Here is a 14,205-nt window from a genome sequence, read left to right on the forward strand (position 1 = left end):
ATTTTGAATGAAATTGTCATATGTAATTCCTGATTTTGTGTACTTCATTTTAATATATACTTTATTAAACTTTCGTTGGTATATTTTATGTAGATAAAGATTATTGCAGTAACAGAATTTAATAACCAACTAGGTAGAAAACAATGCAGTACATAAACACATAAATTGGATATGATGTGATCCGTTGAATGAAATTGACAATAAATAAAATAAATAAATAATTTTTTATCTCTAGGCATTGTGTGAAACGTGGGAAATCAATAATATAAACAAACATGGTAAATATCTCATTTCTTTTTATAATGGTTATAAATAGAAGGCCATGCAATTTTGTAACTCACTGTAATTTAATTAAATGTATCGTAATTTTTTTTTAAATTCTACTGTAAAATAGTACCTACTTTTTTAAAAGCTGGGCAGTAAGTGATTGCTTTAATTTTAGAACAAAACAGCGTTTTTTTTTGAAAAAAGTACCGGAAAATCTGACTTACAAATTTGGACTTTCTTAGGTTCATTCTACTTAGAATCTTCTCCACCCTAGCATTAAAAAAAGATATCCTAAAATATCCATACCATTACGTCACATTTTAGTGTGAAAGAAATTTCAGTGTAAAACTAAAATTTCAACACAAATTTTCGGGTTTTTTTAGCACGAGGATTGATTATGCTAGTGATTCTGAGTTGGAAGAACCCAAAAATATCATGATGTGTGAGAATCAGATTTTTAATATTTTTATGGAAAACGCTCAGATTTCTCATAAAATAATTTATTAATAATAGGTACTTGATAATACTGATAACAAAAAAAAAATTAATGAGTCTCGAACCCACATCCTCTTGCATGTATTTCCACGTACATAACGCAACGCTATTGAAGCCTACTCACGCTGTGCCAAATTGTCTACTACAAGGATCCCAGTAAGACTGTTTGAATGTGTGAGTGATACATAGAAATAGAGTCAAGAAACATTCTGTCGACATTAAGGGGTAGTTTTTGTACAATGAAGTGTTCAATGTTTGTTGTAATAGTTCAATATTTATTTAAAGAGTGCGCTAAACATAATTTACAGTATAGAAATACCAAGACTACTCCACAAAAAAATTAAAACTCAAAATTTGCAATTGTGGCGCCATCTAGTGAGGTTTAAGAGTTGGGTAACCTAGTCGAACCACCTTAAGGGGTAGTTTTTGTACAATGAAGTGTTCAATATTTGTTGTAATAGTTCAATATTTATTTAAAGAGTGCGCTAAACATAATTTACAGTATAGAAATACCAAGACTACTCCACAAAAAAATTAGAACTCAAAATTTGCAATTGTGGCGCCATCTAGTAAGGTTTAAGCTTTGGGTAACCTAGTCGAACCACCTTAAAATCCATAAGAATTTATTGGGATACAATTTTGCCCTAATATTTGCAGATGGAAACAACCCTGTTCTGTGGATGTAGACAAGAAGTAGGTACAGCAAAACCAATGATATCCGTTTCATATTTATTTATGATTTGTCACATAATTATCTATATTACAGTTCATCAATACAGCAATGCAAAATAATAAGAATACAATGTAATAAATTATTTTATCACATCCAGTGTTGCTCTTACTTTTAAAATAGAAAACGAAATCCTAACTTGATACGTATTTCACAATCTATAAAATAATTAAACAATATAATAAAATGTGATTGCAATTGCATCGCTAACTTAATCTTAAGTTAAAATATAAAATACCTATCAAAACCAATATATTGACGACCACGAATTAATCTAAAATGTGTTGCCTTTTGCAAGAGATCTTGTGATACCTTCACATCACAACAGTATCCAAATATTGAAGGTATGTATTTTTATAATTTCATTTCATGATGCTGATAGATCAAACTCAAGACAGGTCGTATTGATACTAAAATATTATATTAGTGAGTCTGCCTGCGACAAAACATAATACCAACAGTTTCGTTTTCAAAGCATTGTTATAAATTAATAAATATAATAAAATGTAACTACTTCTTAAGACAAAATGTATGAATAGCGTAACTGCAATAATCATTAGTACGTGGAGTATCCAGTCTTCTATATTTTTTATTATAAGTAATGGATGCCGCAAGAAAATATCTCGAGTTATCAACTTCTTCCCGGCGTGTACCGAATTAGTCTCCCATTGTTTATTTTCTATTATGCTTGATGTTCACATAACTGACCAGTTTAAAATGCTATAGCCCGCGTGGGCTTATATTTGCCTGCGACATCCATTGCGTTATAACAAGAAAAGTATTCTTACATCTAACCTAACCGATATTTTAATGTATGCCAGAATTACCTGTGAAAATAAGAGAATGTCCTAGTCACTTTCCGTATATAACAGACATAACGTGATAAACATAAACAGAGCTGCAACTTAGTACATCAAGACCAATTTTAGACATCTCGTTAATATACTGCGTTAATAAATAGTGTGATGCAAATAGGGAGAGTCAAGGTATTAAATATCGACACGGACAAAGTGCCGAAAATATGTTTATACGACCTTATTGCCTATACATATTTTTGACACTTTGTCCAAGTCAATATTTCATACCTCGACTGTACCGCCAGTATAATCCATTTCAGTGATTTGTATTGGACTCTGTCGATAAACGGCCCGCACTCGATCGCAACTCACGTCGCGGTCCCGCTGCTGCTTCTTCAGACGACTTACGGCCTTTTTTTCGGCTACCTCGCCGGCCGCCGTCATTGGGTGATGTATCGTCGACGCTACCAGATTCTTCAGCGGCGCCGGTGTCTTTGCTCTGCTCTTCGGCTATATTACTGCTAGATTCGGCACCGTGAGCAGTATCTGTACCTCTCTGCATCATTGAATCGTCATAAGTGCTGGCTTTGGGTTGAGATTTTTCCTCTTTGTCAATGTGAGGGGGGCAGTCTATTGTAGATTTCGGAACATTTTTCTCGAAATCACTGGCTTTAACACCAGTTTTGATAACTGTCGAAGGAGCGATAAGGTCTTCTAGATCCATTTCCCCTGTATGATGATCTTGTTGCTTATCTATGGCTGAAATACACTCTGAAGACGTAGATTCCTTTGCCTTTTTAGCGGAATTCATTTCAGGTGTCTGCATAGCCAAGTTTTCCGGTTCATTACTCATTTCATCGTGGGTCCGTTTTAACCCTAATGGTACAGATGAATCTTCAGAAGCGAGAGCTCTCGCAATATATTCTGACGAGCTCTTGCTGAGTTTTTCATAGACATCCTTCTCCATGTCTTTGACTTTTTTCGCATCTGCCGAGCTGACTAGGCTGGCGCTTAAAGCACCAGATGCCATTTGTTCCAGTAACATTTTACTAATGTCAATATCCTTCTTGTCACCCTTTAACAATTTTTCTTGCACGGCAGCAAATTCTGGTGGCATCTGCGATCTTAATGAATCATATGGAACTTTCTTTTTGTCCGATTTGGACAAGTCTGTTGCCATGGATTCATGGCTGTCTGTCTCTCTGCTTCTTTTGTCTGATTTTAACTGACTGACATCATAATTCATAGACTGCTTAGATAGTGATTCTAGCAGATATGGATCGGGTGGTAAAAGTATTTGAGGTAATTGACTTGATTGTTGGCGGTCTGAAACCTTCTGTTGGCGAGAAGTCGCCGAACTTGTTACGACTGTAGAGGATCTGGGGGTCGTAGTCTTCACTGAACTTCCCCGAGCTGATCCATGACTGGAGCTGTGCATTGTGGACGAGCCAGAACTTGCGGCCAAATTATTACTAAGCAATCCTAGCGCATCATACGCTGACGATATCCCCGAATGCATACCGAATGGATTTAAACCGCCTAATCCCAATTGCGGATATAACATGTTAGGATTAGGGAAAACGAAAGGAAATTGTGAATTAGCATTTTTAGAGCTAGACGCGCTACCGCTCTCAGTCGACTTTCGGGATTTCGATTTAGAATCACCGGCAGCAGCCGCGCCGAGGCTATTCATGTCTAATCCAGAAAATCCAGGCAGTCCCAGACCAGCTAAATTAGCAAATATATTACCTCCAGAAAGGTTTCCCAATAAATTGGGCATGCTACTAAATGAGCTAAGCAATGGATTATTTTTCGGATCGAAACTGCTTAGGCTCGATAGTAGTTTAGGATCAAATGTATTTAGTAGTTTGGGGTCGAAACCTGTCAAATTGGAGAGTGTAGCTGCTAGAGTTTTTGGATCAAATGCACTCAAACTAGACAGACTAGCTAAAAGAGCCGGATTCAACCCGGCTACGTTTTGATTCAGATGCGACCCGGCTGACAAAACATTTGCCGTAGATGAATCCAGCGTGGGTGGACGACCCTTCTTTCTTTCAGTCATAGAGCTACTGGGCGCCATGGGCGAAGGTCTCTGACTCCGCACGTCTTGCGGTAGTTTGACGTGCTCCTTGATTCCCTCCGTCCATTTGGGGTCGATATCGTACATAGGGTTCTCAGCGATCCACTGCGCGAGGTTCCGGAGCTGCGGCGCCTTGTGGCCGACGATGCGCTTGCCGGTGACGCGGTGCACGACCGGCACGTGCTCGTCCGGCGCCAGCCGCGGCGTCGTGCCGCGCCTGCGCGGCTCCACGCTAGCCTGCTCCGCCAGCCATTTGTTCACTTTGGCTTCGTGAGAGTAAGCTTTCATCGTCGCCGAGGAAGACGGTACTTTTTGGGCTTTACTACTGTGTTCCAACGACTGTTGTAAAAATGACGACAGATCTTTCGACGTCTGCGGCGAAGGCACGTTGGTGACGGTGACCGAGAACGGTTTTTGAGCGGGGGGCGTCGCGGAAGACGGGGGAGCGGCCGGCGTCACGGTCACGTCGGGCAAGATGGAGCCGCGGCCGCGCGGCGGCTCGGGCGTCGACGCGCTCGGTCCCCGACCTTTAGCCGCCGATAAACCTAATACTATTTCATCTAGCTTCTTCCTCTTCTTCTCTTTGCCGACAATCTGCTCCGGGGCGGGCTGAAATAAAAAAAGGGTTCGTAGTGAATTAAGTACATCGAAAATGTTTTTTTAAAAACTAGCAGAGATAAGGCATTGATAAAGCATTAATACGAATACTAACCACATTTTTTCTTTTCATCAATTTGCTGAGCGTGTCGTCCAACCTGCCCCTCGGGGCCGCGGAGGCGGACGAGGAGGCGGAGGCGGCGGCGCAGGCGGAGGCGTCGGCGGCGAGCGGCGTGCGGCGGCCGAGGCTGAAGTCCTGCGCCTCGCTGAGATCGAGCGGCGCGGACAGGTCGACGGGCGCGGCGGCGGGCGCGGGTGCGGGCGCGGGCGAGGGCGCCACGCGCTGGTGCGCGGGCGGCGGCGCGGGCGTGGAGCGGCGCGAGCCCGAGTCGCTGGATGCGTCGTCACGCGCCGCGCCCGAGTGCGCCGCCGCCGGCGACGACAGCAGCGCGTGCAGCTTGGCGCGCTCCGTCTCCACGTCGATCGCGATGTGACGCTTCTGACTCTGCTTGCGCTCCTCCTGGAGTTCCGCCTGGATGCTGCGGGTGTCGCTCTTGGAGCCGGAGGGCCACTCGCAGTTCTGCACGGCGTGAGCTATGTGATGCAGCCGGGTCTCGAGCGCGCGCTCTGTGAACCACATGTCGGGGGTGAGCGCCTCGTCCGCTCGGCCCAGCTTGGCCAGAGTCTCGAGCTCAGAGAGCGCGTCGGTGTCGTCGTCGTCGCGCTCGACGTTGGTCGTGCGCTTGCTGCGCCGGAGCGACATTCGCGTCTCGGAAGCAGAGCCATCTGACCCCTTTTCGTCCTCGTCAGACGAAACTTTTTCTTTCTCCTCCGGTTTCTTTGCTCCGCTTTTGTTACTATTGTACCATTTGCTGGCACAATCGGCGAATGGTAGTTTAGGATCACAAAATAGTTTGTGGTAGGTGTCGCCCAATCCGTGCCTGTAGAAAATACAGAATTATTAATATATAGATTGTGTTTTTTTAACACTCTCAGCGCCATAGAACAAACGACTGTTTTTCACGGCAGGCCACGTGGGTTGCCGGCCACCCCAAAAAAATGTATCCCAGAAGACCACTGTGATATTTAGTAACTTTACCAGCAGGCCACGTCGCCGGCGTGCCAAAAGCAGAAACTCATAATCACAAGCAATTTTTCAATCTTGTCTAATCAACGTTTTTCCTCAGCAGGCCAAAATTTCCATCGGCCAATTTTTGGAACCCGGTTTTCAAAAATTGGTTACGCGCCTATCACGCGTGGATCAACGCCATTTTCGTAGTTGATTGTTGATCATACACTGTTCATTCGCGTGGATTTATGCAGTTTATGCATTAAGAAAATGTGTTTCCCGCACCAGCTCGTATGTGAAGCCAGTGCGATCCATTCAAAATTTGAATTTAGAAAACGAAAATAGAATAAGGCGCTAATTTCGATTTTTTTATGAAAGTACAGCCCTTCGTGCCAAAATTTTTTTATGACGTCTTTTCTACTGTCGTAATTAGATATCACGCAACTATATATTAAGCAATTCGGCTCAGAAAATTGTGGAGCGTATACAATTTAAAGGGGCCTCAAATCATACGTTTTAATTATATTATAAATAAATAAAAAATAGCCGTTAACTTGTTTCCCACCGTCGTGGTATAAAAAAAAACGTAGTAACTATTTATTAATCTGTGCCCGAGCCGGCCGGAGATTGCTCATACCCGAGACGGATGGAGATCGTGGGGGTGGGCCTTAGACCAGCAATAGGACAACGTATAGACTAGTAATATAATAATAGTATTTTATGAAACAGTTGTATAAGAAGGGTCAAAAAAGGCGAGTGGCGTGAGTTACAATGTGAGCCGGAGCCGAAGGAGACCAGCATTTTTTGACCTACTTAAACAACGTTGCATACAATACTTTTCCTACGAGTCAACAAAAATAAATCTTAATTTAGGTAAACAAAGCAAAAGTATATAGCCAAGACGCGCGAGCATACCTTGTTACGCCGGCCGGTCAGCGACACCTTCTCGTAACTCATGAGGCCCTGGTACTTGCTACTTGCTAAATTAAATTTTTGGACAGTTTTTTCTCGATTTTGGCCAACGTAGCCTACGGAGACTAAGAAGCAACGCTGGTCTAGCGGTCTTCGTAGTCTATGGGTGTTGCTATATTACGGGTGTCACATGCGTGTTTCTGACTTATGAAGTAATTGTTTTTACTATGCAACCAAATGAATATTTTGTAAGTTGGCAGCAATGCACTTAGTTTAAAACTGTATTCGTTTTGATTTTGTTAGGTTGGTAGCTATTAATAGCAGTAACGTTATAGCGATTAAAAGCACTAGTGCTGTTATGAGGAATAGACAATACAGACTTTTCTTGAAACCTTTTATGTATGTTCTTATATTCGTGTTAATGAATGCATAAATGACAGATAACAGTAGAGGAGTAGGAAAAATATAAAATGTATGTAATCGCATAACTTACGAAAGACTGGACCGATTTGGATTATCGTATATTAAGATTTTAAATACAAATAATAATAACAATAAAAAGTGTCACTCTCACAAAGGTTCATTGTGGGTTGTTGAACTTTATGGGTGCGTTCAGAAATGGAATATGGTAATAATGTACTAGAGACCCCAACTATTTAAACTACAATTTCAGTCAGTTAGAGTCAGACCAAGCTAAGTTAGCAGCGGTTTTGAGAGCCCAGATGAGGCAAGTGTTATTTTAAAAGTGAAACTTCTATGAAATTATGAAGTTTACTTAACACTTGCACCGTCTGGGCTGTCAAAATCGCTGCCAACTTATCTAGGTCTGACTGTAAAAACTTAAACATTTAGAAATTGAATAATTATGTGACTCTATGTAAATGTATCTGCTCTGATCAAGATGAAGATCAATATCTGAGGAACTGAGAGGCCCTTTAGTAGGAATAGGTTTAATTTGAATAAACGGCCGCCATCTTGAATTTATGCATTTCTGATCAAGATGAAAATCGTTATCCGAGGATCTAACAAGCCCTTTTTTAGGAATCCGAGGTTAAAATGAAAAAACAGCCGCCATCTTGAATTTTTGCATTTTTGCTCTGAACAAGATGAGAATCGATATCTGAAGATCCGAGAAGCCGTTTATGATAGCCATGAATCTTAGGCCGAAATGGGGGTTGTAGGGGTGTAGGTACACCCCCCCAGGGCCCGCAGGGGGTCCTCCCCTGTGGGCCAATATACCCGTTTTGGTCATTTCCGGCGAAACGATGGCCCTGCAACTAGCCACTGCAGGGTAATGGACACGCATCCCGTACGGTCGAGGTGGTACGGTCCGCAGGCGAGGTGTGGGGAGGGGCGTCCTCTGGGATGATGCCTGGGGCTCGGCCATGCTGACGGGGCAAGGGCGCGTGGAACCACTGGGAGAGATAGGATCGTCTCTTCCAACCACGTGTCTGCAGCTCCCGATGTCGCGCAGGAGAACCAACTCAACACACCTATACCTCTAGGGTATTTCTGGTGTCCAAAGTGACATCCCCAAAGGTGCGGGCTCCATGGAGGGTGGGAAGCTCGAGAGGTGAATACAAACTAAAGGAATCATGAACCAACCAAGATCCCAAACCCCAACACCGGAGCAGCTTCGGATGTACCGGAGCTGTTTCGACAGTTCCTCCCTCCTTAACACGTGCCTACAGGGAGGCACAAGCAACCCTGTCAGGCAACACCACACGTGATGACGGAGCTCTTCCGACAGTTCCACACACCAGTGTGGCACTGTCTCGACAGTACCCCCGCACAAAGCACACAACATACATCGTGGCGGCGCAGTATCGACAGCACCGCTATGCAAGGGACAGTCCGCACCAGGTGGGAGAGCCGCCGGGAGACCGAAGGCACGTAAACCTGAGGCGTTGACGCCCAAATCAGCAGGCCCGGTGCTACAGAGTACTGCGGCTCCACTACCGACACCGGGGACATCCAAGGGTACCATACGGGAGGGAAAAACCCCCCCGTCAAGGTAAAGCGTACCCAGCCCCTACTTCCAACACCGGGGACATCCAGGGTTGCTGTTCCGACAGGAGGAAAACCCCCTGCCACGGAGCAGGCCCCGGTTATTGAACCGGTGTTGGACCCTGTCTCTACCCAGCTGGAGGCCGGATGGTCGATATACACGAGTCCAGGAAGGCGCGGAAGCGAAAGCCCGGTAACCGGACTGAACCTCCTGTGCTCCCGCCACCGCCTTTGACAGCTGCGGCTAAGCCGCACAAGCTTAACAGGAAGCAGCGGCGGAGATACAGGAAGGCCAAATTCCTCCAAGCCAACCTCCACCAAAGCGAAACGGCGACGGCTCAGATCCGGAAGTGGTTGGAGGTCAACACAACAGCCGTAATTCTGATCCAGGAGCCGTGGGTCAAAAGGGGCTCTGCCTGCAGACTCCGCAACTTAGGAGGTAAGCTAACAGTCTACACGGGTCCGGATAACCCCCGGGCTTGCATTTACACCACCGGTAATATACACGCACAACCTCTAACGAGCTTCTGTTCCAGAGACCTGTGCGCCATAAGACTGCACGGGGCGCAAGACTCCAGCCTGCAGGACGTGGTCATAGCCTCTGTGTTAATGCCGGAGGCGGAAGAACCACCACCGCACGACATGATAAGGCTGGTCAACTACTGCAAAGAGTCAGGGCTCGAACTCATCGTGGCCACCGACTCGAATGCGCATCACCCCTTATGGGGCATGAAAGCAGGTAACGAGAGAGGTAAGAAGCTTGTCGAGTACCTATTCACTACAAACCTCAACCTCCTTAACACAGGTTCAGAACCAACATTTGTAAATAGACGCAGCAGGACAATCATTGTCCTGACTCTAGCAACCGAAGAAGCATCGAAACTAATCTCGGGCTGGCATGTATCGAAGGAGGTATCGTGCTCAGACCACAGGTGGAATAGATTTGACATTCAGGTAACAACACTAACAGCAGTGCCCAGGCGGGACCCACGCAGGACGAATCGTGACCTTTACACGGTGCGATTAAGTACAGCATTGGAATAGCTGGAGGGTTCCCTTAAAATAGAAGGCACAGCGGGTATAGAAGAACAGGTAAGCATCCTCACGAGCACCATTCTGGATTGCTACCATCAGGCATGCCTATCGATCAGAAGCAGAGGAAAAAACAACTGGTGGGGGCCTGAGCTGGAGAGACTCAGGGGCAAGATGAGGAGGCAACTGAACAGAGCTATGAACACAGGCCCTGACGAGGACTGGGACAATTACAAGTCCACTTAGGCCAAGTACAAAAAACGTCTCAGATACAGAAGCACAAACTCATGGCGCAAATTCTGTACAGACATTGAGACCACCACGCAGGCCAACAGGGTAAGGAAGGTCCTCTCCACCAACTCGACCATAACCTTATGATCCCTGCGTAAGCCAGACAACTCTCTTACAAACTCACCGGAGGAGGCGGAACGGGTCCTAGTGCAAACACACTTCCCGGACTGCGTGATATCGCATCCAGTAACGTGGGACGAGGCGGAGACAACCACCCCGACGGAGGACGAGTGGCTACAAACATATGCTCACAGGTACGTGCCGAAGCAAAGGAGCCGAGGGAGGTCAAGGTTATCTTCATGCCGAAACCAGGTAATAGCGACTACTCGGACCCCAAATCCTTCAGGCCCATCAGCCTGACCTCTTTCATGTTGAAAACATAAGTTGTGTGACAGGTACCTTAGAGAGAGGGTGCTAATTCATGTGCCCTTGCATCCAAACCAACATGCCTACAGCCCTGGCAAATCTACAGAATCGGCACTTCATGCAGTAGTAAGTAAAATTGAGGTGGCGATCAAAAACAGATCTATGTGCTTAGGAATCTTCATAGATATAGAAGGGGCTTTCGACAGGACCAGGTTCAGCAGCATTACAGCAGCACTGGTAAGACATGGCGCGAATGCAGTTATGACAGAATGGATAAACAACATGTTGAGCCAACGAACCATCAAACTCGGGACGGGCGAAACACAGCAGGCATTAGTGGCAAAAGGATGCCCGCAAGGAGGAGTCCTATCGCCACTACTATGGAACCTCACCGACCTGATCACCACACTAAACAACAATCACTATTACACAATCGGCTATGCTGACGACATAGTGATACTGACGAACGGCAATCATGCAGGTACGGTATGCGATGTTACCCGCTCTGCACTAGCCACCGTGGAGCGCTGGTGTGTTAACAACGAACTCTCAGTCAATCCCAACAAAACTGAGCTGGTTATGTTCACCAACAAACGGAACTTGGGAAACTTCCGCCTTCCCAAACTGTTCGACACTGAACTCCAACTATCTGCGGAGGTAAAGTATTTAGGGGTAATACTTGGCAGCAAATTGTATTGGAGCAATCAGGGATCGGAAACCGGTATTTTTTGTATGGGAACGAAAACGGTATTTTTTCGTTCTTTGTTAATTACTTCATTTCTAATTAGGCAATCTAATAATACGAAGTCGTTATCTGAAAACACAACTGAGTCCTACATTTAGAGTATAAAATAAACCGAAATATATGGTTATTTCGATGTTTTTGCAAAAAACCGGTTCCGATGCCCGGGAGCAATCACTTAAACGGCAAAATTGACAAAGCCACAGTCGTATTCTGGCAATGTCGTAGAATGGTGGGTAGAACCTGGGTGCTAACCCCAAAGATAACTCTATGGCTTTACCAGGCAGTCATACGGCCAATAATAAATAGTTGAAGCTAAACTACAACGACTCCAGAGGTTGGCCTGTATGGCGACCACGGGCTGCATGAGGACAACACCAAACGCGGCCCTGGAAGCCTTACTGGGCCTGCCGCCGCTGCACCTCTTTATACAACAGGAAGCGCTAGGCGGTACGTCTCAAAAAATCTAATCTCTGGAGACCACCTAGGGTACCACACACCGAGATCCTCTACGAGGCGATAGGTAAGGAACCGCTAATAGAAGCGGTGACTGGCAGGTGACCCAGACAATTCGTCTTCGACAAGAAATACAAGATACAGTTACACGAAGAACCTCGTGAAGGACTCAACCCAAGAGAGCTGAGAATCTTTACGGATGGATCAAAGACAAGGTCAGGCACTGGCGCTGGAGTATTCTCAGAGGACCTAAACATACAAATCTCAACACCACTAGGTGCCCACAACACAGTCTTCCAGGCAGAATGTATGGGCATCATAATGGCAGCACACGCAATCGCTTCAAGGAAAGTATTGGACTACCCCATCCACATACTCTCTGATAGTTGGTCAGTACTACAAGCTCTACAAAGTTATACTTTGACCTCAGGGCTAATCTACGAATGCCACAAAGCTCTGTCAGAGGTAAGCACCACCACCAGCGTAACTCTGCAGTGGATCAAGGGACACAGCAGCTCGCGAGGGACCGATGCAGCCGGCATATTGGCGAGAGGAGGCTCGGAACTGAGGGTGGCAGGACCGGAGCCAATTATACCTCTGCCTTATGCCTGGCTCCGAAACATGCTGCGACACAACACCAAGGTAAAACACCAACAGTACTGGTCTAACCTAGGCACGTGCAGGCAGGCGAAGGAAGCCCTCCCGACAATCGACCCCGGTTTGTCGAGGAGGCTGAGACAGCTGAAGAGGCCACAGCTCCAGCTTTTGACTGGGGCCATAACCGGCCACGCCCCACTAAACAAACAACTACTAACCCTACGTTACAGATAGCCCCCTTTGCAGAGCATGCATGGAGGCAGAGGAGACAGTCGCCCACGTCATTCTTGAATGCCCAGGGTTGGCAGAGTACTGGGCACAATACCTCGGTTCGCCGGGGTCTCTCCCAGAATTCGTCGGCAACATCCAAGGGTCTGCTAGGCTTCTTGGTAGAGTTGGGTTGGCAAGAGTAGTGCCGACAACCCACCACGCAAAATAGGCGCGAAATAGGACGTCGTGTTGTGGAAACTAAGCCCGCGAACACCAATAACCTATAGAACCTATAGGCCAAAATGGGAAAAAATACAGCCATCTTGAATTTCTGCATTTTTGCTCTGATTAAGATAAAAATCGATATCTGAGGATCTGAAAAACGCTTTATTATGAATCTGAGGCCAAAATCGCAAGAATTGCCCGGCATTTTTGTTCTGATCAAGACGAAAATTGATATCTGAAGATCCGAGAAGTCCTTTATTATGAATCCGAGGTCAAAATTGAAAAAAAAAAAGATAAACCGCCATCTTGAATTTCTGCCTTGCTGCTCTGATCAAAATTAAAATCGATATCTGAGGATCTGAGAGGCCCTTTATTTGGAATCGGAAATTAAATTTGACTAAACGGCCGCCATCTGAATTTCAGCATTTTTGCTCTGATTGAAGATGAAAATATATTGTAACACCCTTACAGCATAACTACGCATTTACTACACTAAGCATTTTTTTTAAATAGGGTTTAATAAAATGCAAATGTCCATTTTTTTTTTTCATATCGATCCACTGTGCCATGTGGCCCTCAAAGTTTAAATAAACTGCATAGTGTGTCCCATTCATGACAAGAAATTAAATAATACAATTTTGATTGTAGTTTTGGTACCTTGGCCAGAAAGATAACATTCCAGTCCATTTAGATCTCAATTTATTTGTCAATGAAGGAATAATGTTTTTAATGGAGTATGATTAGCAGACATAGGAATCCGTGGAGCAAAATTGTTTGACAAGTAGGGAGTTCCTGTATCGATAAACTCAACTATCGATGCTAGTTCTATATACTAGTTATCACTCAAGGGTTTGCTTGTAAAAATATGTTTTTATTACGAGTAAAAAAAAAATTAATAATAACTCAATATACTTTCTTTCGTTTTTAAGACAAGGCAATTTTATAATTTTACTCATCCCAATTTTTTTCTTCGTGAATGTCCCATTTACTATTGTTAAAGTAAACGACCAGTTAAGCGTCTCCGTCTTGGCTGATAAATCCATTTCAGGTGGCTAAATGATTTTTTTAATTTCTGTGGAGGTTATACCTTGGTTTCCAAGTGTTAATACCGTGACATCAGCACTGAATATAGTAGAGAAATGGTGCAAGGAGAATGACCTATCGGTAAACCCAAATAACCGGCCAAGAGCATGTCGGGCCACGCTCAGTGTAGGGTTCCGTAGTTACTCTTCCGTCACAGTAAGCTAAACTGGAGCTTAAAGTATAGTAAATTGTTAACCAAGGGATGAAACGGTACCTTTCACCTGAGTTAAACAAATAAGCAAATTTGCA

The 14,205-nt window shown here is 44.7% G+C and overlaps 1 protein-coding gene across 1 annotated transcript in view; it reads right to left on the bottom strand.

Moving 5' to 3' along the window:
* Positions 1–1,479: 1,479 nt before the first annotated feature.
* Positions 1,480–14,205, bottom strand: part of LOC133518254 (uncharacterized) — a 63,909-nt gene continuing 51,183 nt past the window's right edge. Inside the window, 2 exon segments of the mRNA XM_061851886.1 lie at positions 1,480–4,978; positions 5,082–5,907. Of these exon segments, the coding sequence (XP_061707870.1) occupies positions 2,606–4,978; positions 5,082–5,907 (3,199 nt within the window). The 3' untranslated portion in view covers positions 1,480–2,605.

This window comes from Cydia pomonella, chromosome 5, assembly GCF_033807575.1.
Source record: "Cydia pomonella isolate Wapato2018A chromosome 5, ilCydPomo1, whole genome shotgun sequence".
NCBI lineage: Eukaryota > Metazoa > Arthropoda > Insecta > Lepidoptera > Tortricidae > Cydia > Cydia pomonella.